Consider the following 24,911-nt stretch of genomic DNA (forward strand, 5'->3'; position numbering starts at 1 on the left):
ACTGCTTCTTGGCTTTTTGATCATTTTCTGACATTGGAGGCGACTCTTCAGATGGTATCCTTTGCCTTGCTGGAAGCTAGAACACCAAAATGCCCTGTCGTAACAACACAAGTTTATATCATCCCAATTACCAAGGATCAGCCTCAGAGCTTCCAGGTTTAGCCTGGGAGGTGGAATCCGTCTTCTCCAGGTCTCCCCATCCCTGGGCACTTGCTTTCATTTCAGTCACTGAGGCCCCTGTCCCTCGGCCTCCTGGAGAGTGCTGCTGTCCTATAGCATGCAGGCCCCAGGGTGATTCTCCTCCCCCCTCCAGTGGCTGTGGTGTGACAAGGAGAACTAAATAATCCAAGCAAAGACCACATTAAAACAAACGTAGCTTTTCAAAGTTGGCTTTCTTTTGGTCTATGCATTGCTTGTTCACTCTTCTGACTGAAAGTTGGGAGATTTAGAGAGGTAATTGAGAGCTGTGCTGTGGGTTACTGGGAACAGAGGAATCAGAAAAAGGCACCCAGTGCTCCTGGGCCCAGGCTGTAGAAGTGTGATTGCAGGCTTCAGCTGGGGAGGCCTTCCCATGGATGCGAACAGGGAGCTTCTGCTCCTGGGTGAAGGGTGGTAAATGAGACCCCAACCACCCGCGCTGCACATTACTCCCATCACACACTCTACTCCCATCACACACTCCATCCCCTCCCTCCTCTCTGGTGATTGTACTCTCTCATACAGCTGTGGTGACCCTGGTTCTCCCGAGAAACAAAGGTTTGACTTCCTCCACTCTGGGTTTAGAAGAGGGTTTTAGGGGCGCCTGGGTGGCTTAGTCGGTTAAGCGTCCGACTTTTGCTTAGGTCATGATCTCGAGGTTCGTGGGTTCGAGCCCCGCGTCGGGCTCTGTGCTGACTGCCAGCTCAGAGCCTGTAGCCTGCTTCAATCTGTGACTCCCTCTCTCTCTGACCCTCCCTGCTCACGCTGTCTCTCTCTCTCTCTCTCCTAGAAATAAATACAACATTAAAAAAAAAAAAAAAGAGGGTTTTAAACAGATGCACCTGCTATTCTCATCACTGAGCAATGGCAGGTTGCAGTGATGAGTGAATTTCTGATTGCAAGGGGTTAATTCAGAAGCAGCTCAGTACTAGTAAATAGTACTAATAGATAATACTAGTAGACCCCTCTTACAATGGTTAGTCTCTTGTGCTGCCTCTTCCTTAAGATGGATTTGCTCAAATGAAATGGATTGTCATTAGAGATGTGGAAACATTTAAATTCACCATCCCTCCTCTGTTCTTTTCCTTTAGAACTCAAGAAAATAAAAAATTGAAAATCTCTGTTATTCCTAGGGTTCTTGATTATCTGAGACATTTGAGTTGGGATGGGGGACAGATGTAGTAAGAAAAGACTGACATAAGCAGAATCCTAAACAGGCCCAGGAGCAGAGGACTCTCTGCCGAACAAATAGGTAATACCATTTCGTATGGTTTTCATCCTACAGGTGCTGCTGATTATTCCAAGCATCCCCCAGCACTGCCGTAGTGATGAGGGTTGGAAACACTTTTAGGAAGTCCACCTGTTTTCTCCCCCTCTCTCTCTGACATCCTTGACTGTAGCTTTGTGGTACAGCTCACCTTGCAGATTTCCTCAGTATGGCTTCCAGCCTTAACCACAGCCCAACTCCCCTTTACCCCACCCCAGCCCTGCCCTAATTCTCATGTTTTGAAATTGTTTTATTTACATAATCATTTAGGCTTTTCCTCATTTGTCATAGATCAAAAATACAACCACGTGTAAATTACATCTCAATTTTTAAAAGAACAAAAAGATAACCGCTAATCTCTGCTACCAAGTACAAGATAGTGGATACACTGAAGTGATTGAGTTCCCACTCAAGGCAGATTTTTAGTTTGCTTTACAGTCTTGGTATGGCAATTAGGAGGATGGTTACCTTGGGGCTTTTTGACAATTTATTTTTATTTTATTTAAAAAAAATTTTTAATGTTTTATTTATTTCTGAGAGAGAGAGTGTGAGCAGGGGAGGGTCAGAGAGAGAGGGAGATAAAGAATCTGAAACAGGCTCCAGGCTCTGAGCTAGCTGACAACACAGAGCCCGACACAGGGCTCGAACCCACGAACTGTGAGATCATGACCTGAGCCGGAGTCGGACGCTTAACTGACTGAGCCACCCAGGCATCCCTTTTTGACAATTTAAAAATTACTTGTGGATTTCTATTGGGTGAATCTCTGGGCCCTGGGCCTCTAGAAAAGGGCCATTGTCATATACACACTCCTGGAATGGATTCTGTAATCATCTCCATCCATGCCTCTGCTTCCTCAAAAAAGGAGGGAGTCTACCAGAAAGAGTCAAAAATAAAATTATTATTTTTTTTTAATTTATTCTGAGAGAGTACACTGAGCAGGGGGAGAGGCAGAGAGAGAGAGAGAGAGAGAGAGAGAGAGAGAGAGAATCCCAAGCAGGCTCCTCATTGCCAGCCCAGAGCCCAATGTGGAGCTCGATTCCACAACCTGGGGGAGGGAGTCCACCAGAAAGAGTAAACAGTGGAATTTGGGGCGCCTGAGTGGCTCAATTTTCTAAGTGACCGACTTTGGCTCAGGTCATGATCTAATGGTCCATGGGTTCGAGCCCCATGTCAGGCTCTGTGCTGACAGCTCAGAGCCTGGAGCCTGCTTCGGATTCTGTGTCTCCCTCTCTCTCTCTACCCCTCCTCACCTCCCTCTCTCTCCAAAACTAAACATTAAAACAACTTAAAAAAATAAAATTCAAGGGTTCAGAACTGTAGTCCAGGTTTGGCCATCATCTGGCTGCATAAGTTAGGGCAGTTCACCAAACTGCTCTTCACCTCAGCATCTTTATCTGGAAAATGTTTTGGAGCCAGCAGATCTTTAAGGTTCTTCTGAGCTCTAAGTAGTCATGATAGCTGTGATAATCTGAAATTATCCTTGCCACATCTGGTGTCATACAAGGAGCATGCGCTACCTTCCCTTTTTGGTACTCTACCGTGTTGTGAGGATGCTCAGGAAACGACAGAGAGAAATTACTCCCCAGAGACCCACTGAATTAGGTCTGCCATCCAGCACTTTGGACCATCTGCTCTGACACTACAAGAAAGTGGTTCACCTCCCTCTCAGTATTACTTACTCTTGTCAGTACAAGTGAAACCTCAGGGCCTGGAGTCTAGAGACTCCAGATTGATGTACTTTAAATGGAAAACTACCTTTTTTTGTGATCTAAGTAATGAACTTTAAAAAATGTTCCAGAAGCTATACATCCAGTGAGTATTGTCTCACAAAGTAGCCACGTCAAAGACTACTTATTCTAGGGTTGCAGCCATTGCAACAATATGTGTTGGAACTCCCTTTAGACACTGTCTAGAATCTGCTCATGTCAGCCTAAGAGAACCAGGCTTATTGCTCATTGCTTCTTAGCCACATTCGACATGGGGCCCCAAATAGAATTACATCACCTGACCAAATTTTGTCCCCAGTCCTTTCTCACTGCCCCTTTAAAGGATAGGAACTTGTCATCAAATGAAGGGCTATTGAGGAATGTTCTGTAGACTCTGAAAGCTACTCCCAGCAAACAAAGCAGGGGACATGGAAAACCCTTTCAGGTTTTCTATGGCCGACACACTGCAGAGGAAAGCATGCCATGCACTAATTCTGGTGTTTCCTTAAATCCATCAAAAGACGTTGGTGTCTCCCCTCACTACCCAGCTGCACTGAAGAGGTTTGAGAGGGACTGCAGGTCATGGAACTGGAGCCTGCCTCTGAGCCTTCCCGCAGAACATTACTTACATTCTGCAATTTGGGGCAGTGGTTTTCTTACTGTTGGGGTCAAATCCCCTCTGAATATATAATAAAAGCCAGGTCCACTTTCCCAGGAAGGTACCCATACCCTAGATTTTACAAGCTATTCACCATTTTAGGGGTTTTATGAACTCTGGAAACTTCTCCATACACCCCAGGTTAAGAACTCCTGCTCTCAGGCTCTGGTTTGGTCCAGTGCTGCAAGGCTGTTTGGCCAGGTGACCAGGTCAGCTCCGTCGAGGGCATCCTGGCACTTGGTAGGACACGTTGGGTTAGAGTAAACCTATTTAGCTATGAAGTCAAGCAATCAAACAATCCCGGGGCAGTTGTCAGGGGCCCTGGTGCTGCTCTAGACTCCCAAGAGGTCCTGCAGCCTAAAATCCAGCTGTTTGCACCAGGACAGGGATGAGGAATTCCTGGTAGGTCATCCTTACAGGGATGGTATGGGTCTGGAGTCTGTGGGAATACAATGGGCTTGCAGGACATAGGCTGCTAAGGATCTGGGGAAGTTAACGTTGCTAAGGTTTCCGGTAGCTGGCCTGGGAGAGTCGAACAGAAAGAAAACTGAACGCTGCTAGGAAAAAAGGACAGATAGCTGGACTGGAGACCATGCCTGATTCATTTACAGATCACGAGGGCCCTCAGATCATCTGGTCCAAACCGTCTTGTCTCCCACCATTGTTGAGGGAACCTGCCCAAAGCCACAGAGCTGATGTGAGGAAGAGCCACGATTAACACCTACCCTCAAGGAAGGCTCTGAGCCTGACATAAAAGTACCATCCTTGCAGTTAATGCACTCCCCATGTGAGGGCACCAGACTATAGAAGCCTGACTTGCAAGCAATCTGAGGTCAGCCCAGAAATTCTACTAAAAAAAGTACCTACTGCTTATTGGGCACTTCTGCACATCAGACGCTGCTAGTAGCTTTATATATCCACATAAAAGACGTCTATATCTTCACAATCCTGTTTTGGAACACAAAGAAGATACAACCCATGGATTTTAAGTAATTCACTGAAGGTCACAGACCGAATATGCCTCTAGAAACAAACGAAACCTTCTCAGGGTGGTTCAGAATCCCCATGCCCTTTCACTGACAATCTGATTCCTCACCAGATCTTTCTGCTTTTCTCCTTCACGTCCTTTCTTGCTATCTTTGAGGTGGCTGTATTTCATGTGCACTGTAACTTTAATGCTGTTGGAGAAATCAGGGCCGCAAAGCAAGAGGGAGGAATTGGCTCCATGGCCCTTAGAGAGCTAGGTGCTGAGGCCCAGGCTCCCGTGAGCTTTGGGGTTGCCCCCAATCCAGGAGACAAAGACTAATAACGAAACATACGGAGCCAGGCCCAGGGCTCAGAGATTTAGGGAAATCATCTCAATAAATCCCACCGTAGCCCAGTGAGGCAGGCATTTCATTTCATTCTACAGATGAAGAAACTAAGGTACAGAAAAGCAAATTACTTGCCCAAGATCTGCCCACTGAGTGATGAGATCTGCACCCAGGAGGTCTGTTGCAGAAATAGTGTTCTTTGCTGCTATTCTACAGAGCTGCCCTTCCAGGAGTTTGTCCTTCTGCAGCCTTACTGTCTTAGAATGATGGTTACATACCCTTGCACAACACTTTACAGTTTATGAGTGTTTTGCTTCTAATATCTCATTTAATCATTCACTCAAAGAATATTTATTATTGAGTGGCTACCAACTGCCAAGCACTACATTCTACGGCCTTGCTGCCCCAGGTGAGGCCCCTGGACCAGGAGCAGCAGTTTCACCTGGGAGCTTGTTGGAAAGGCAAAGTCTTGGGCCCTGCTTGAAACCGGAGTCAGAATCTTCATTTAAACAAGATTCCCAGGCGATTCATAGGCATATTAAAGTTTGAGAAACCCTGCTTTAAAATATTTCCATAATAAAGCCATATATCTCTCACTTAAAACATGACTAGATTCAGAGATATTGTGATTTGTTTGTCTTCCCATAGCTAATAACAAGGCAATATAATGTAAAGAGCTTTCAACAGCATTTCACATATAGTATGTACTCAACAAATAGCTCTTATAAATGATAGAGTCCAGCTGTGAAACATTTGGTGGGTTTTTTTTAATGTTTGTTTATTTTTGAGAAAGCACAGTGGCAAAGGGGCAGAGAGAGAGAAGGACAGAGGATCGGAGGCAGGCTCTGCACTGACAGCAGTGAGCCTGATGTAGGGTTTGAACTCAAGAACCGCAAAATCATGACCTGATACAAAGACAGATGCTCAACTGACAGAGCCACTGACGTACTCTTGGTTTCTTAACTCTATAGGCCTTTGGCCTCAGGCACCCAGCATTCATTCCAAGAGCTGAGGCAATGACTGGGGCTCTGCCTTCCTACCCAGGTCAGCCCGAGCCTAGAGAATAGGGATTTAGAGAATCCAGAAGCTACCATTTGTGCAGATCCTACAGCAGGGGGCACCCTGATGGTGATGTTCTCCAAAAGAGGCCAGATATAGCAAGAGGGAGACCAGAAGGTTCTCAGGGGATCCCAGTTTCCCACCTGGAAATTCTGCACCTGCAAACCTCATCCCCTCTGTCTCCAGGGTTCCTCTATGCTGAGGAACTTAAGTGTCCCAAGCCTCCCAGCCTTCCTCTCCTCACTTCCTGCCCCATCCCCTTTAGTAGAAGGTTCTGCTCTGTCTCAGTCAGCAAGACACAATCTGCTAAGGGACTGGCCTGTCTCCTGTGCTGGCCAAGACCCCCTCAGGATCCTCTTGGCCAGGGTCTATGGTACCTGCTACCTGCTATCCTTGACAGTCCAGAACACCTGCTCTGGCACTTCCAAAAATTCCTCTGTCTTCTTGGAAAGTGCTGGCTCCCCAACCTCTTTGGAGAACTAACAATGGAACCTATTTATTTTTATTTATTTATTATTTTTAATGTTTATTTATTATTGAGACAGAGAGACAGAGCATGAGTGGGGGAGGGGCAGAGAGAGAGAGGGAGACACAGAATCCCAAGCAGGCTCCAGGCTCTGAGCTGTCAGCCCAGAGCCCCGACGCCGGACTCAAACCCACGAACCATGAGATCATGACCTGAGCCGAAGTCGGACGCTCAACTGACTGAGCCACCCAGGCGCCCCAAAAACATATTTTCAGGTCATGACCTCACGGTTCGTGGGTTCGACCCCATGTCGGGCTCTGCGCTGATAGCCTGCTTCGGATTCTGTCTCCCTCTCTCTCTGCTCCTCCCATACTTGTGCTCTCTCTCTCTTTCAAAAATAAAACATTTAAAAAAATTTTTTAAAGAACATACTTATTTTTAAATAATCTACCATTTTATCTTTATTACTCTCTGGTAAAAATTTAAATATGACTTTTAAAGCAAAATTTGCTTATGGCAAACTTAAATAATATTTAAATAATGTAAAGGGAAAGATCCCACCCTTGAAAACTTTCATGAGACTTTCTTGAAACATGTTTCCTTTCCAAAATGACCTAAGCTTGGACGCCGTGCACAATCAACTCAAAAAAGGTTTTGCGCGAACCACACAAAGTTCTCCTATTCAGGAATTTAAGTTTTCTCTATGGCTGCCACTCTTCCTAAGACAATAAACGTTCCCAAAGGCGGTTTGCTTCCCCTCCGCCAGGTGCTAGATCTTGATCTACGCGGCCACTCCCTCAGGGGAGGAGCCTCGCGCGCTCCCTCGGCCAGAGCAGGGCCCTCCCCCTGCGCTCGCCCCCTAACTCTCGGGGGCGGAGTCCCGCTCCACGCCAAGCCCTGACGGAACACCGGAGCCCTGCCCCCCTAGAGGGGGAGCCTGCTGCTACCCCGCCCCGCCTCGGGACCGGGATCCGCGGCGGCTACCCACTCCCGGGACCGTTCCGCGGCCAGAGCCGAGTGCACGCTGGCCGCTGAGTTCTCTGCGTCCTGCGCCCGAGGCGGCGTGCCGGCCCCGTCGCGGTCCTGGGGCGCGCCGCGGGGTGCGGGCCCGGAGCCGGTGAGTTCAGCCGGCCGGCCCCCGCCCGGGGGGAGAGGGAAGCTGGCCGGGGGCGGCGCAGGCTCCCTGCGCAGCGGTGCGCGGAGCTCCCGCGGCCTGCGCGGAGTCGTCACCTGCGCGACGACGCAGTGACCGACAGTTCTAGAAGCATCCCTTTCGGAGCCCGCAGCCGAGGCCCAGGTTTTTGGTTGGTTGGTTTGTTTACCGTTGTGCGTCCCTGCATTTACCCTTGGGAGGCCCCCCACTTGCCCTTCAGGCCTGTCTGTGCGCCCACCCATCTTTCCGCCTCACCCCGAGAGACTCGGGAATAGCAGCCATTTTAGAGCCTCCCTCTGGGAGTGAGTGGTTTGATTCAAGAAGCGAGGACGCCCTGAAGCCCCTCTCCTCTGCCACTTTCAGTGTGGTCTCCTAGGAAGCCGTTCATCAGCCTCACTGAGGCGGTTGGCCTCTGGAAGGAGGGGGCTTGAGAGTAGGCAGGCAAGCTATCCCATCAAATCTTTGTCTTTCCCCCTTCCGACCTCTTAAGGCTATGGCAGAGGCAACTTCCTGCCCAGTTGTACGTCTCCATAAATATACCTAAAAGAAATACACCCCCCGTGTCAAGAAATTTCAAAGGTTAAGTGAATTTCAGATGGACGCTTTTTCCAGAAGCTTCCACCGTTGGAGATGACCTGGGTACATAGAGCTGGTTGAGGGTAAGGTCCGTTGCAGTCTGGCAGGTCTCCTTGCAATCCAGAACTTTTTGTAAGTAAAGCCTCTCCAGTATCTTGAAGGTCTGATTAAGGGAAATAGCGCTAGTTTTCAGCGAATCTAAAGCACCATCAAATTTAAAATACACATTATTGAACGTGCTGCTAATTAAACTATGAGAAAGCATGGATATAGTAAGAGGCATCCTCACTTCGGAAAACTTTAACTTTTTTTAGAATTGCTGAAATACGATAGCTACCACCATGCCAAGTACCTACTTAGTTCTTTGGGGTTTTGTCATAACTTACAGTCTTGTGCAGGTGAGGAAAGGGATGGTTAAGTCGTGTGCCCTGGTTAAGGGGGTGGGGAGGCTCACCTAGCTGCAAGAAGCCAGGATAGCGACCACTCAGACTCAAACATCTGAATGCGTATACGTAAAACTCTGAGTGAACTTGGGTGATTTGGGGCAGGGAGAGATGAGGGTCACAGATAAGCATGGATCAGGGTTAAAACAATGCCAGCTGTCTTCAGTTACCAGGAATAATTATCTGTAGTTAAGCTGCATGTGGCCTCTTCCTGCTCAGAACTAACATGATCCTCGTCTGCACTTGTCATGGTTCTGAACTCTGTATTGTCTGTCATCACATACACAGAGCCCCTACTAGTGGGGTGGCCCTGGGGAGACCAGATCCATATCTTTTTTTCTGTGTCCCTTACAGCCTTCTTTTCCATCACCATTTCTCCCCTGAAAGTGGGGAGAGAAATCAGCAGCAGTGGTTGGAATGATTGCTTTTGAAGAAGGGGGAGGACAGAGAAAGCCTGGAGAGGAGTCTGGGGCCCCCAAGGGCAGGCAAAAAATACCTAGGCCAGCAGCTCCCATTCAGGCTGCCGCAGGAGCAAAGTGGAGGCTCCCGTGAGGTGATGCCTGGCGTGCTGTTGGTGTGTAACAGGTTTGCTGCATGAAGAAGGGTGAGAGGGGCTGGAGAAGGAAACCATTACTGGGAAACTGGCCCACACCCTGGCACAGCTGGTCCTTCTCTTTGATCTGATCCCTCTTCTCAGCCGCACTCCCTTTTTGGCCATATATACTCTTCAAGCTGGTGGCAAAAAACAGCTGCTTGGAACTTGGTACCCATCAGTAATGCTAGAGAAAAGCTAGCTAGGTCAGGGGCTTCTTTTCCCCACTTCTGCCTGCAGGGATGCCGGAAGGACCGTCTGTGAGGAAGTTCCACCACTTGGTCTCCCCCTTTGTGGGGCAGCAGGTGGTCAAGACAGGGGGCAGCAGTAAGAAGCTCAACCCTGCCAGCCTTCAGTTCCTGTGGCTTCAAGACAACCAGGTGAGTTCATCCGGGCTTGCTTGATACTGCACGTAAATGGCTGCCTCCATCAGCCTATCCTGTGACTCCCTTAGAATTTATCTGCAGACTCTCCATGCTGTCGCTTCCTTGAGCCCACGACAGCCACCCTAGGACCCCACGCAGCCCCTCTCAGTCTGATAGTTCCCAGCCAGAAGTGGGCATCACAGTGGCCTGTGAAGCTATAAAAAGTGTACTGTGCATGCCTGAGCTGGGGATGCCAATTCAGAGTCTGGAGCGATTCTGGTCACTCCAGCTGTTGGGAACTAGCAAGGCCGGAAGGCAAGAAGAGCATAGCCTTCTGATCTAGATTCAGGTTGGCTCATTCTTGCCCTGAGCATAAGTCAGTTGTCTCAAGGAGCTCCCGTGGCTCCTGTGGTCTGACTTGTGGCTCCTCCTCTGGCCCTGCTTTGTGCCCTGCCCTAAATCTCTCTTCCAGTCTTACTGACCTATCTGGGCCTCCTCTACCAATCCTTCTTGCGCAGGGTTTTGACATGCTGTTCCCCTGTTTGGGCAGGTCTTCCTTTTTTCTCCAAATCTGCCCCCATTCCTGTTCCTTCATGTGACCGTGGTAATTCTTCGTCTTCAGGATTCAGCTTTGCCATCACTTCCTCTGAGAAGCCTGACTTGCCTGCTCTAAGGCTGGGGAGAGACTTCTCTCTGCTTCTAGGCGCCCCCCCCAAAAGGGGGGGGTCCTCCTATTGAATTTGTTTTGCTTGTTGCCTGGAGGAGACAGGTAAACGGCAGGACCTGTGCCCTCATTGGTATTGTTGTATGCCTAGCACTAAGCAGGTGCCTGCTTTTAGGGGCATAGATATGGTAATTTTCTATAGAAAAAATGAATTAGCTCTGGTATTTAGCTGTTTGCTCTTAAGCAAATTACTTAATCTTTCAGCTCTCCTTTCTGCAGTTGTAAAATGGGGTTAAATAACTTACCAGTTAAAACTGTATTAAACAGACTTTATGCCTGGCACAGATAGGTGCTCCATCAATGCTGATTCTTTTTTCCAAACCTTTCCCTGCACACATAGCCCATGGGTTATAAAACCATTCTTGGTTAGAACTGAAAGAGGCCTTAGACCTTCACTTATATTTTCAACATTTGGAGATGGGGGCTCAGAGAGGTAGAACTCTCAACCCAAATTAACACAGCCACCTGGAGCCCCGGCCCCTTGGCTTCCAGATTTGTGCTTCTCCCACGGGAGCCTTTGGACTCTTTTACCAGCTGCTACATTGCAAGGTTTGCAGGGGCAGGGTTCTATCCTTTCATCTCCGGATCACTAGCACTTAGCCCGTGCCTGCCACAGAGCTGGCTCTCAGAGAATATTTACGGAATGGCTGAGTGGACTGAAGACTGTGTGCAAAGGGAGCCTGGAGATGGAACTGGGAGCCGGTTTCCTAGGAAACCAAGGCAGAAACCGGCAGTTGTGGGAGCCCAAGAAACTTCTGGGACATGGCCTTGGGGAACAGCCTGGCATGTGGGTGGTAAGTTCTCACCACTGCACTTCCTTCTCTGCATCTCTCCCTCCTAAGGATCTGAGAGTCGAATTTGGAAAGTAAGACCTGGATCTGCAACAGAAGAAACTGTTAGGTAATGGTGAACAGGAAGGAGGGGAACATATGATTAAGGCCCATTTGAGGGCCTCAGCAGAGAAGAGGTCCTTGTGGCCTGGAGTAAAAGACTTCATGACGGAGGTGGGATTTGAGTTGGATCTTGAAGGATGGAGGATTTTGATGGTCCAAAAGGAAAAGAAAGGGCATTTGAGGTTTGTGAAGCAGTTACAGACAGGGAAATGGAGACAGAATGAGAACAGTGGGCTGATGAAGCAGGGAAAAGATTGGCTCCACTCCATGCCACCTGTTTTTCTGGCATGTCACTTCCCTGTCTTTCCTTGTCGGTTCTCCAGTTTCTGTATCTGGAATTGTGTTTTATTACTCATAACGGATTCAGAAGAACAACTTATTCATGTCTGGAGATTCCCCCCCTCCCCCCACCCTTGAAATAATGGGAAGTCCAGAGAACACAGTCCAGGGTGGTATGGGAACAACACGTGATCATTAGGCATCGGGTTCTCTGCTCTCCACTCCCTGAGGTGTGACCCTCATCCTCATGATGATAACATGACTGCTGGGATTCCAGCCATTACATTCGAGGCAAGAAGAAAGAGGAAGGAAGGGGGATAGGGCAGAAGGGACCTGGAAGCTGCTGGTTCACCTGTTTTATTAGTTACTTTGAGAGAGAGAGAGTGGGGGAGGGCCAGAGAGAGGAGAGAGAATCCCAAGCATGCCCCTCACTGACAGTGCAGCGCCTGACTCAGGGCTTGATCCCACGAACTGGGACATCATGACCTGAGCTGAAACCAAGAGTCAGACATTTAACTGAGTGAGCCACCCAGGCACCTCATGGCTCACCTGATTGAAAGAGCTTTTCCGGAAATCACATTTGACCACTCCTGCATATATATCACTGGCTGCCTCATTGCTAAGGGAGTCTGGGAGACAGAGGTTTTTAGCGGAGAATATTGAGATCCCCATAATTCGGCAGGTTTGTCAGTAGGGAAGAGGAGAGAGCGAGCTGGGGAGCCAGTCAGCAGCACCCCCGACACCAGGTTCCATGTCTTCTCCTTTGTTTTCCCCTCTCGTTTTACAAAGCACACACTCCGGGAGCTGCCCGAGAAAGAGTGCATGGGGGATAAATATTGAGTCCTCACATGGCTGCTAATGTTTCTATTCCATCCTTTTTGGGTTAGATCTCCCACCCCACTACATAATTAGACTTTTAACCAATCCTCCAATTATCTCAATTATATACTGAGATATAATTCACATAACATACAGTTTATTTAAAATGTGCAATTTGGTGGCATTTAGTATCTTCACATAGTTTTACAACCATTATTAGCACAATCGATTTTAGAACATTTTCATCTCCCCAGAAAGAAACCCTGTACCTCTTAGCAGTCACTCCCCATTTTATCCCAGCCTTCTATCCCCAGCCCTAAACAACACTAATGTATTTTCTGCTTCTATAGATTTGCCCTTTTTAAAAAAACATTTCACGTTTTTTGGAATATATGCATATATGGAATCATGCAACATGTGTTCTTTTGTGACTGCTTTAACTGACTAAGCATAGTGTTTTCGAGGTTCATCCATGTTGTAGCTTGTGTCAAGAATTTCCTTTTGAAATAATGAGTTTCCAAAGGGAAAGAGTGGAGACTTACTCATCTGTATGCCCTCAGAGCCTAGCATACTGCCTGACACATCGTATAAGCTCAACTAATGGTTAGTTAATTGAAATAACAACCATTTCACAGGAATTTAAAAGAGAGACAGTAGAAATTGCCAATGATGTCTTGACCTAGGCATTTTTGACCTGATGATTGTTTTGACCCCGAGAGGGGCATTTGACAAATATTTTCATCAGCATTATACCAACATTGGTGAATTTTCATGAAGAGAGTATTATCTGGAGCAAACCCTGTTTTGCCTACTTAATTCTTTCTCCAGTTTTTTTATGTTGCTCAGTGAAGCGTTTTCTAATATGTAGCAGCAAACTACTGTGTTCAGATTTACAGAGGAGTTATTCTGGAATTATTGAGAAAGGTAATGCCCTCTTTATTTATTTAAAAAAATTTTTAATGTTTTATTTATTTCTGAGACAGAGAGACAGTGTGAGCAGGGGAGGGTCAGAGAGAGAGGGAGACACAGAATGTGCAACAGGCTCCAGGCTCTCTGGCTGTCAGCACAGAGCCTGACACGGGGCTTGAACCCATGAACCGTGAGATCATGACCTGATCCGAAGTCTGACACTCAACTGACTGAGCCACCCAGGCGCCCTGGTAATGCCCTCTTTTAGAGAGAGGATTTTGAAGAACTGCTACAGTAATAATGTTTATACTTATTGACAAACTGGAGATGATATCAGAACTGTGTGATCTCTATGTACTTTTGGTAGCTGAGAAAGTACCATAGGTGATTCCATTATTGATGCCAGGTGTTTTGGTTTTGCCTGGATTTCAAATCATGCAGGATCAGCTCATCCTGGAATCTGGACATGCATATTACATACTAGGGCTAGCAAAATGAAAATAGAATACGAAGCAGCTGGAACATTCTTTTACCTATACTTCCTTTTCTCCTCTTTTACTGAAATCATTTTCATTGGTATGAGGTGAATTCTTTTCCTTATTATATTTTATATACATGTTATGGTTTGATTCACTAATCACTTTTTGTTGATTGATACTCAATTTTTATTGATTATCGTTTTTTTATTTTTTTAATGTTTTTATTTATTTCTGAGAGAGACAGCGTGAACAGGGGAGGATCAGAGAGAGAGGGAGACACAGATTCTGAAACAGGCTCCAGGCTCTGAGCTAGCTGTCAGCACACAACCCGATACGGGGCTCCAACCCACGAACCCGTGAGATCATGACCTGAGCTGAGGTCAGATGCTTAACCGACTGAGCCACCCAGGCGCCCCTACTGATTATATTTTTATTGTGAGTTCTCTTGTGGTTGATTATTCTAAATCCAGTTTAGTGAGTTGAGAGGTACCAGATTTTAAGATGTGTAAAATACATTGTATATTTACAGTGTATAAAATACAATACTTTACCTGCTGTCTGTTTGTGTGGGGTGGGGGGTGTGTGTGTGTGTGTGTGTGTTGGTTATTTCTAACAAAGAAAAAGATATTAATTAAATACAAGAATGACAATTTGCATTTATTTCTTAGCCAACCTGTGAAAGCACTAGGAGCATTTCCCCTCAGGAATTGTAGTGTCGTCCTGCTGTCTAGCGTGAATCTGTGTCATTGCTAATCTAAGTCTTGCTTTCAGTCACATTGAAAACTGTCTGCTAGGGGCGCCTGGGTGGCTCAGTTGGTTAAGCGTCCGACTTCGGCTCAGGTCATGATCTCACGGTTCGTGGGTTCGAGCCCCATGTTGGGCCCTGTGCTGCCAGCTCAGAGCCTGGAGCCTGTTTCGGATTCTGTGTCTCCCTCTCTCTCTGACCCTCCCCTGTTCACGCGGTCTCTCTCTCTCAGAAATAAATAAAACATTTAAAAAAAAAAAGAAAGAAAACTGTCTGCTAACTGCCTACACGACTTGAGTGGAGAGCAAAAGCCAGGTACAAAACACTCAACTTGAGAAAGCTTCATGGAAGGGGCAGAAGGGGATAAATTTGCATTCAGAGAGAGATCTGCATACCCCTCTTCTCGTCTTCCCTTTTCTGGGTCTGTAAGGCTGTCCCAGTCCATTCAGACTACTTTAGCAGAATACCACAGATGAGGGGACTTGTCCACCAAAGAGATTTATCTCTTACAGTTCCAGAGGCTGGAAATCCAAGATCAGATGGCCTGGAGGTTTGGGTGTCTGGTGAGGACCTGCACCCTAATTCATAGACAACCATCTTCTTGCCATCCTCACCTGATGGAAAGGGCACGGGAGCTTTCTGAGGTCTCTTTTAAGGACACTAATCCCATTCATGAAGACCTCACCCTCATGGCCTAATTACCTCCCAGAGGCCTCACCTCCAGATACCATTACACTATGGGTTAAGTTTCAACATACAGATTTTGGGAGAGCACAAACAACTCCATAGCCAAGTCTTATTAGATCATGTGCATTTTTTTTCCAGGTCCATGGAAAGAAATTATTCCTTAGATTTGATCCAGATGAAGAACTTGGGTCCCTTGGCAACAAGTCACTGCCAGAGCTTCTGCAGGAAGGAGAGAGGGAGGAAGAGGCTGAGGACCAAAAGCAGGCCTTGGGGCCCAGCAGCTGGGAAATCTCTAACCAGTTATGTCCGTCCATGGAGCGTGTCGTTCCCAGTGGAGACAATGGCTTGGAGTGTTTGCAGAGAGGCACTCCCGCAGGGGCCGCTGAGAGGTGGCTGCAGGTCAGCTTTGGTTTATTTGGCAGCATTTGGGTGAACGAGTTCTCCAGAGCGAAGAAAGCAAACAAGAAGGGTGACTGGAGGGACCCCATTCCAAGGTAATGGTGTGGTTGAGCAGGCCGGGACCTGTGGCTCTGCAGGGTGGGCAGTATTTAACACAGCCCCTTCATGCAGGCTTGGGGCCCGGCTCTGTGGGCTCGCTCACATGGCTGTCCTCCCTGCTCTCGGGGTGCGCACATCCTATGAGAGAGAAGACGCTTCTCTGTCTACCTGTAATAGCACACTGTGGTCTGTACTCAGAGAGGGGAGGAAACCTATGGGGGCAGCTTAGAAAAAAGGAAGAACTTTCCCAAAAGCGTGGCTCTTGAGGATGGGATGGCTCTGAAGGACATTGTACGGCTTGACTACTGCACCGTGAGAGGAATATCTTGGTGTGTAAATCTCTGTCCATTTTCAGGATTATTTCCTTAGTGCAGATTCCCAGAGGAGTCATTGCTGGTCCTTGAGAATGCACATTCTCATGGCCTTGCAGAAGTGCTCACACTTAGCTGAATTCTTTGTGTGTGTGTGTGTGTGTGTGTGTGTGTGTGTGTGTTGCTGGTCGCTGAGAATGCACATACTCATGGCTTTGCAGAAGTGCTCACACTTAGCTGAATTCTGTGTGTGTGTGTATGTGTATACATATATAATATATATAAATTATATATATAAATTTTATATATATAAATAATATATGTATTACATATACATACACATATCCCTTCCTTACACATTATGGTTCTCAGGTATGCTGCTGTACTTATATCTCACAATAAATATTATGCAACCCAGTGCTGCCCCTTATGACCCACCCCCTTTTCTATTCACCTTGGCTTGAGGGCCCTACTGATCTCATTTCCATTGGACACATAGTTTTCCTTGAGTAGTTAACCTCAGATGCTATGGGAGATGTGTCTCCAAGTCCTCTTCCTCTGAAGCTGTCTTTTTACTTCCACGGAAGGTACCATCTAGGTCAGCTATGTGGATATTCCCTTTCAGATGTGGAGTTCAGTTGCGGTCTGATTATCTGCCCTTACAAAGTAACCCATTATTTCTTTATCAAAGTTCATAAAGTTTCTCCTCTGTCCTTGGAATTCAGGAATCCCCTGGGAGTACGTGTGAATACGGATTTCTTAGTAAATCCTGCCTAGACTGGGAGTTCGTGCCTCTTTAGCGTTCATTTCTCTGTCCTTTATAACAGACTGTTTTGTGCAGATTGCCACACTGTCGGGCTTAGTGTGTTCCACATTGTCTTCAGTGACCATGTATTGCTGTGGTCAGAGAAGTGGAGCGAGACAGATGTTTTCTTTTAATCACTGCATTTAGCCCTGAGACTTTTATGACTCTGGCAGAGCCGTACCTTTTCTCTTTGGGGGTCTTAGCTTCCCTGGGTTAATCATGACTGTGGAGTAGGAGCACTGTGGACAGTCTGGCCTGACTCTCGAGTGGGAGCTGTGTGTATGCGTGCCCTGAAATGTATGCACCACGTATGCATGATCTTTTCTTTCTTCCCAGGTTGGTCCTGTACTTTGGCGGTGGCGGCTTCCTGGCATTTTATAATTGTCAGATGGCTTGGAGCCCTTCCCCAGTGGTCACACCCACCTCTGACATCTTGTCTGAAAAGTTCCATCGAGGACAAGCCTTAGAAGTTCTGAGCCAGGAGCAGCCTGTCTGCTATACACTGCTGGACCAAAGATACTTCTCAGGTTTAGGTATGACTGATGGGAAAGGGAGGATACCCACCCCAGGTGCGCCAGTACGGCTGGTCTTGAGGCCATCATTTAACCTCTTCAGCTTCACTTTCCTCATTTTTAAACTCAAGGGGTTAGATTAGGCAGTTTCTACCTTCTCTCCCAGCTGCAGAATTTGCATCCTAATTATATTAGAAGCTGAAGTCAGCTGGTGGCCACATGCCAGCATAATTTCCTAAGGGGGCGAGAGTCCCGTCTTCTTCCTCCTTGAATGCTTCACTGCCTGGTGCGGTGCCTGGCACGCAGGAGGAACTCGATCACCTGATCCGTGTCTGCTGGGAACTGAAAGCTGTCAGTTTGCTGTGGGAGAGCAGTGAGCAGCACATTTGCTGGCGAGGCCTCTCTGGGGCAGATGGAGCTGCCTCCTGGCCAAAGCAAACACGCCTCAGGCCTCCGTTGGGAGCTTAAAAGACATGACCAGGGAAGCAGTTTCCTTCTCTCTGTGCAAGGGTCATAAGCAATGAGACTGTGAGCATTTTGAGGTGGGAGAGCTGAGCACTGTGAAAACTAGAACAGCTAATTGGCTGAACTAGAAGAACTCACCGCACCTGTGATTGGCTACTGAGGCAGTCGAGCAAGCTGGTGATGACAAAATCACCTGATGTACGACAACATCGCCTCATGCCTGCCGTGGCCATAGCTCGCCTTGTGACCTGGGAGGAGGCCCAGGGGCTCACCAGACGACGGCCTCACGTTTTCACAGGAAGACTGTTGCTCATAAAGAGGAATAAAGAGACCTCTAAAAGTAGCCTTTGCAATATTTATAGCGGGAGCTAATGCTCTACTAACTGTTACTACTAACAATAGTAATATCAGCCAGCATTTTCTTAAGTGACTCTAACATGCCAGGCCTGCTTTCATTCTTACTGTTTCTCTGTAGGATAGTTACTTATTCGTTTTCCCTTTATTTGGATGAAGCAACTAAAGCAAAGGACACATTGCAGACAGGCGGTACAGCTGGGCCAAGAATCTAGTTTGCAGTGAATCGTTCATCCATCCCACGCGTGCTGAACACCTGCCTTCCACCAAGCTCCGCTTCCCTCCTTAAGGAGGCTATTAAGGGCCTGGCGAACACAGACTTCGGTCACCATAACTTAGATAGATTGTGGCAAATGCCTAGTAGAGGTTAAAGAAAGTGTGCTGTTGGAACATTTTGAAGAGAATCAGTTAACTGATTTTAGAAGGAGGGCTCAAGACTGACTTCAGGGAATGTGGCAGCAGTAGAAAAATAATGAAATAACACTTCTTAAACACTTTCTACTTTAGGCATTATGCTTGATATTTTAATAATAGCTAATGTTTATTGAGGACTTTCAGTGTACCAGCCACAGTGCTCAGCATTTGTGTGTGTGTGTGTGTGTGTGTATGTGTATGAGAAAGAGAGAGAATTCTCATTTACTGCTCACAAAAGCCAGGTAACCAAGCCCCATTTTAGAGATGAGGAAAGTGAAGCTTATAGAAGTTAAGGAACTTTCCAAGGTTACATAGCTAGGGTCTGGTTGAGCAGAGGTTCAGAGGCAGATAGGTTCCGTAGCCTGTTTTGATAACCTCTTTGCTGTAACACGGACCATGCCTCAGTTTATTACATTTCATCTTCACAGCAACCTTAAAGGTAAGTATTAGCAAACCCACTTGGCAGACAGGAAGTTGGTTCAGGCTGTATGACTTGCCCAGGAGCCCCCAGTCCGTGGTAGAGCTGGCTCCAGGTCTTCTGGGGGAGCTCCCTGCTGCCTTCCAACCAGCTGCAGTTTGCTCTGCTGACTTTGCAGACAGGGCTCCTCATGGATCTGTTCTTTTTCCCTCCCTTGTCCTCTCCCTGCCTCCTCCCAGGGAACATCATCAAGAACGAAGCCTTGTACAGAGCTGGGATCCATCCCCTCTCTCTGGGCTCCCTCCTCAGTCCTCCACGACTCGAGGCCCTGGTGGATCATGTGGTAGAGTTCAGTGCAGACTGGCTTCGGGGCAAGTTCCAGGGCAGACAGCAGCACACGCAGGTCTACCAGAAGGAGCAGTGCCCCGCTGGGCACCAGGTTATGAAAGAGGCCTTTGGGCCTCCGGGCGGCTTCCAGAGGCTCACCTGGTGGTGCCCGCAGTGCCAGCCCAGGCTGCCGGCCAACGAACAAGGGCAGAGCCAGCCCTCCTCCGGCTCTCAGGCCCCTACTTCACCACACTCTGCTCTGCAGGGGCTGTGATTCCCGCGTGCCGGGTAAGGGGGCGCTGTCAGTATTTGGGACTGAGCACCGCAAGTGAGGGGGGAGCCGGGGAATGTCAGTGCCCCTGCTGTCCATCTCTCTGGTGTTCTGTCTAAGGCACTTTCTACAGGGTTAGATTTTTTTTTTCCCTCTTCTCTAGTTATGATTCATTCTTCCTATCGAATCCTGCCATTGTGAAAGATGAGAACACTCATGACAGCGGTAAAGGGAGAAACCTCCCGGGTGGGAGGCCAGTGAAAATGATAGCTTGTGGAGAACAGCTGTGCCTCCACGTTGCTTTGCAGGCCTTGGGTTTTGTTTTTGAAACCTTGGTTGGTTTTCAGGCCTTCCATTGGAGAAACAGGAAACTGGAATCCAGTCATGAGGGTGGAGTAGAGCATGAGGATTCTGGTCCACCTGGATCCTTTCTTGGGGGAGGGAGACCCCGAGAGAAGGAGGGGGGAGGAAGAGCGGAACCAGGGAATTGGCCACCTTCCTGCCATGCCCAGTGAGCTTTAGAGAAAAGCTACTTATTTCCTCCTCAAGGTGATATATTTGTGACTGCTGATACGTTGAATTGCGCAAGAATCAAGGATTGTAGAGACACGTCGTCAGGTTGTTAGCAACGTCTCGAACTGACGTGAAATAAAGCTCTTTGGCATTTTCTGTTGTCGTCTTTATTTGGCAGTCAGGCTCTTACACTGTAAATACCTGAACTCCCCGTGAAGGCGGCTGTGTAGGACTGGCAGAGTTGGTTTGATGGGTCCACTGAAAAGGAGCAGGGCAGGGAGGGGGTGAACACACACCTGCAGTTCTGCCTGTAGGTGTGCTGCACTGGCAAGAAATGTGGCAGAGCCCGGATGGATTTACTTCCAATGCCACCAGCCTCTGACCTGTAGAAGATAGTGATTTGCATGAGCAAAATTGTAAAAACAGTGGTTAATATTTAAGGCTTTCCTTTACTCTCATTCCTCTTACACCATCAGGAATGTGTGAAGGCAGACCTGTAACCTATAGCACAAATAATACATACTGAGTACTAAATGAGGAAAGCCTTTACCCTCGTTATTGCCATATAATCTGAAAAAAAAAAAAGACCCATGGAGATAAGTACTCACTGCTGTTGTCTTTGTTTTATAGATGAGGAAACTGAACTCTAGAGGCCGAAGAACTTGCTTAAGATCACACAGTTAACAGGGTTCAAGGGCACACACGTATCGCTCACTACTTTGTAGTTCCTTCTGTATCAGGCCTCGATAACTGTGCCCTCCCACTGACCCAGGTGTTGACTGACACCATTAGGGGTATGTCCCTGAAAGTAGCCAAGTTTCCTTTGATCCAGCACCTCTGAAAATGTGACCCTAGGAAGAAGCATCGCCCCTGGTGTCTCACAGCTGAAGGGTTCTGTCATCAAATAATGCCTGATCCCCCTCATGGTGCTTCATGGAGCTCACAAAAAGGCTCCCAGAACTCTGCAATCTCCCAGTTCTGCAGAATTCTGCAAAATTCTGCTAATTGTTCTTACTTTGCTCTGCCTGCTGCTTCCAAACCTTATTTCACCATGAAGTCATTTCACCTTTACTCTACCTTGGAATGGAGTGTGGAAAAGGCTATAATCTCTTAGGATCTCACTTGTGCAAGCATCATTTGAATCTCCTCTCACCTGTGCCTCTCCACCGTCCCTTGTTTCTTTGGGTCATTGCCTGCAACCAGTAGGATTCAATAGTGATGATGCAACCCTATTCAATAATGTTCTTTTTAAAGTTTGTTTATTTTGAGAGAGAGCATGCGCAAGTGAGTAAGGGGAGGGGCAGAGAGAGAAGAGAGAATCCCAAGCAGGCTCCACACTGTCAGTGGAGAGCCCCATGTGGGGCTCCATGTCACAAACTGGGAGATCATGACCTGAGCTAAAACCAAGAGTTGGATGCTTAACCAACTGAGCCACCCAGGTGTCCCTCAGTCATGACATTCTTATATCCAATCTAAATCATTTCTACTTTCTATTTCTTTCATAAGTATCTTAAACAGCTGTACCCTAGTTACCTTTTTTACTTCACAGATATGCCAATTCTTTTGACCTTAGGCTATATATGAGTCAGCTAGGGTTGCCTAACAAAATAGTACAACATGGGAAACTTAACAGAAATGTATGCTCTCAAGGTTCCAGAGCCTAAAGTCTACAGCCAAGGTGCCAGCAGGTTGGTTTGGCCTGAGGTCCCTCTCTGGCTTACAGCTGCCTTCTTGGTGTCCTCACAGGGTCTTTTCTCTATGTGCCGGTAATAACCGGGGTCTCTTCCTCTCCTCAGAAGGACACCAGTCCAATATATGGGTTAGGGCCCCACATTTATGACCTCATTTAACTTTAATCACCTCCTTAAAGGTCCTATCCCAGTATCCTGCATGGCAGGTTAAGACTTCAATGTAAGAGTTGGCTGGGGTGGGAAATGGGGTTTTTAACTGAAATTAGTTTGTAAAACCCTATTTCCAGACTGGATGCTATGAAACTACTATTTGAGTAATAGATCGCTATTTGTATCTATGAGAAGATACTTCTGCAGTTTTGGATGTATGTCTATGTATGTATATATATTATACAGAAATATATGTGTGTATGTGTATATATATGCTTACACGTATATATGTTTCCTTAATTCAGATTTACCTTTATAACTCACATGGGATAACATAAAGGTGAAATGATAGGGCAGAGACGATGTCCAGACAGACCGTTTCCTCTAAGGCAACATCTTATCAGTACAGTTGGTCCAGAATACAAAAGGGAGATGGTCTGGGAAAGTTCTAGAAACATGAGGGGAGGGCTGGGGACCATGGCCTGTGTGTGAGTCTACTCCATTGTGATTGGTAGAAAAGGAAGGAGAAAAACACTGTTGGCTGCTGTTGCTAAAAGAAGTGATAGAACCGGAAACAGCAGTGGGAATTGAAAGGGGGAGAGGTGCAAGAGCAGCCACGGGGTCGAGCTCCTGGGTCTCTAGACTTGGAGACTTGAGGCTGCGGTTGGAGGGGAAGAGCTGAAGATGGCTCAGGCCTGGCGCCTGAGCTAGAGGAGCCTCCCTGCTGACTGAAAGGGACGATCAGCGGGGAGGTGAGCAGGTTCTGGGAGGAAGTTCAGGCCTGAGGTGTGTTGAGCCGGAGGCACCTGTATGGCACCAGAGCTGGAGGGACAGCATAGTTGGGGTAGGCCTGGTTCTCTGCACGTGCAGGCCGGGCTGGGAGGCGCAGCTGTGGGAGCCTTCCGCAGAGCATGGCGCTCAGTCAGAGAAGGTTAACAGGGACCATCACATAGTGTGAGGAAAGATGGCAGTCACAGTGGGACCGTAGAGAATGTCTTGGGTTTAAGGGGCAAGAACAGAAAGAGACGCCAGTCCATGAAAGATCAAATAAAACAGGAGGAAAAATCAAGTAGATGCTAATAGTCCATAATACTGGCTCATGCTGAGTTGAAGGAGGAGAATATTGAGAAGAGACCTTTGCATTTGTCAGTCAATCAAATGCGGTCATGAGAGCCTTCAAGAGAACAATTTGTGCAGAGTGGGAGCCAGTCTAAAGAGACTGAAAATGGCATGGAAGCTGAGGAAGAAGTGATGAGGTCTATCCTTCAAGAAGGTTAGTCTCCAAGGAAATGAGAAAGAGGAGGTCAGGGAGGAGAGTCATTGATTAAAGGGTAAAAATTGGGGCGACTGGGTGGATCCGTTAAGTGTCTGACTTCAACTCAGGTCAGGATCTCACGGTTCATGGGTTTGGTTTTTTTTTCCTTCATGCCTTAATCAGCAGAAAAGTTTTATTTATGTTAAGGACAGACAATTAAACCATATCCAAGGCTTTAACTTTAACAGACACAAACCAAAGTGGCCATTTAAAGCGTTAAGCTATTGAGTACAATACATACTGAGGCACAATGCTTCGCCACCTGAAGCTTCTATCCAATTTTGCTCGATGGACAGCTGAGCTCTGCTAGTGCCTGGGTGTGGTTGAGGGTGAGAGTGTATCTGCAGAACCAAAGGAGAACACAGCTGTGTTCCACAAGCACTGAAGCATTTTAGACTGAGTTGTGGGGACAGGTTTCACGCTGAAGGGAAGAGGCAGGGGAAAGCTCTGTCCCTCCCCTAGGGCATCGGGCTGCCTTGCAGAGTGCCACAGAGAAAAGCAGACCTCCCCTTGCTCATGCTCAGTGAATTCTCTAGACCTTGGCAGCATCCTGCAGCAGGGAGTCCTCTCAGCTGGTGCCATGGTTTACCAGAAAAGGCATTCGTCCATCAAGTTCATAGAGATGGCCATCCATGTTGTTAAACAGAATAAAATGAAAATTCACTTTGTCATCTACCTGACATTGGCCTTCCTGGGCCACAGCCTGAATGGCCTCATCTCAGAGCATTTTGCTCTGTCTTCAGGGGACAGCTTCTCTGTTTCAGAAAGAAACTGTTTCAGGACGGATCTGTTAGACCACCTTTTCCAAAGGAGAATCACCGAGGACAAAGCCCACAAAACACTAAAGGAGTTGGTTATTCAGGTTTATTTTAGTCAGGCCGGATGGCCCCTCCCGAGCACCCGAAGAATCCTCAGAAGAGCGCCCCGCCGAGCCATGGCTCAGGGTTTATAGAGGGAAAGGGGCGAAGCCGGTGTACAGAAGAGAGAATCTTGTCGTTAGAGGTGCGGGTTGTTTAACAGCTGCTTGAAGAACATGTTTGACCATTCTAATCACAATGTTCACTAAAGATTTACATCTCAGGGGCTTGCTGAAGCCAGGAGGAGGTAGGTTGTTCCACCCCTGACCTTCTACCCAAATAGAGTTTGAGATCAAACAGTGGTTGGTATCCTCATTTGCAAGCCCCTCACCTTTTGGCCCAAGGGAGTTTTTACAGATCCATCCTTAAACTCCAGTTTGTCCTGGTTATTGGCCACTGCATGTATGAGTCCGACGGTATCACAGGAGTTCCCGATGGTCGGCTTCATGAAGTTTACCTTAGGACTCACTTCCTGTCCCTTCAGTTCTTCGATCTGTTTTTTCCTGAAGTTCATGCTGAGCCGTGAGGGGAACAGCAGCAGCGCGCAGGCAGGCGCTGGCACCAAGCCTAGAGCGTCGTCCTCCAGCCCCAGCACATCCTGCCCTCGAAGCAGCGCCACTGGCCTGTGACCCCAGCCTGGGCCAGCACTTTGTTCAGCTTCTCGGGGTTACTCTCCAT

At 47.5% G+C, this 24,911-nt stretch overlaps 1 protein-coding gene and 1 pseudogene across 2 annotated transcripts; one reads left to right on the forward strand and one right to left on the reverse strand.

Moving 5' to 3' along the window:
* The first annotated feature begins 7,633 nt into the window (after positions 1-7,633).
* Positions 7,634-20,376, forward strand: NEIL2 (nei like DNA glycosylase 2). 2 transcript variants are annotated; one of them, XM_039219733.1, is made up of 5 exons: positions 7,634-7,785; positions 9,673-9,812; positions 15,471-15,826; positions 17,283-17,479; positions 19,349-20,376. In XM_039219733.1, exons 2-5 carry the CDS (start codon positions 9,675-9,677, stop codon positions 19,708-19,710), a joined length of 1,053 nt encoding a protein of 350 aa, XP_039075664.1. In that variant the 5' UTR covers positions 7,634-7,785; positions 9,673-9,674; the 3' UTR covers positions 19,711-20,376. The 2 variants fall into 2 exon arrangements, with proteins under 2 accessions (XP_039075664.1, XP_039075665.1); XM_039219734.1 differs by lacking the exon at positions 7,634-7,785 and adding an exon at positions 7,955-7,972.
* A 2,835-nt stretch (positions 20,377-23,211) lies between these two features.
* LOC120222040 lies at positions 23,212-24,911 on the reverse strand (annotated as a pseudogene).

The sequence above is a fragment of the Hyaena hyaena genome, unplaced genomic scaffold, assembly GCF_003009895.1.
Source record: "Hyaena hyaena isolate Hyena2069 unplaced genomic scaffold, ASM300989v1 scaffold_836, whole genome shotgun sequence".
NCBI lineage: Eukaryota > Metazoa > Chordata > Mammalia > Carnivora > Hyaenidae > Hyaena > Hyaena hyaena.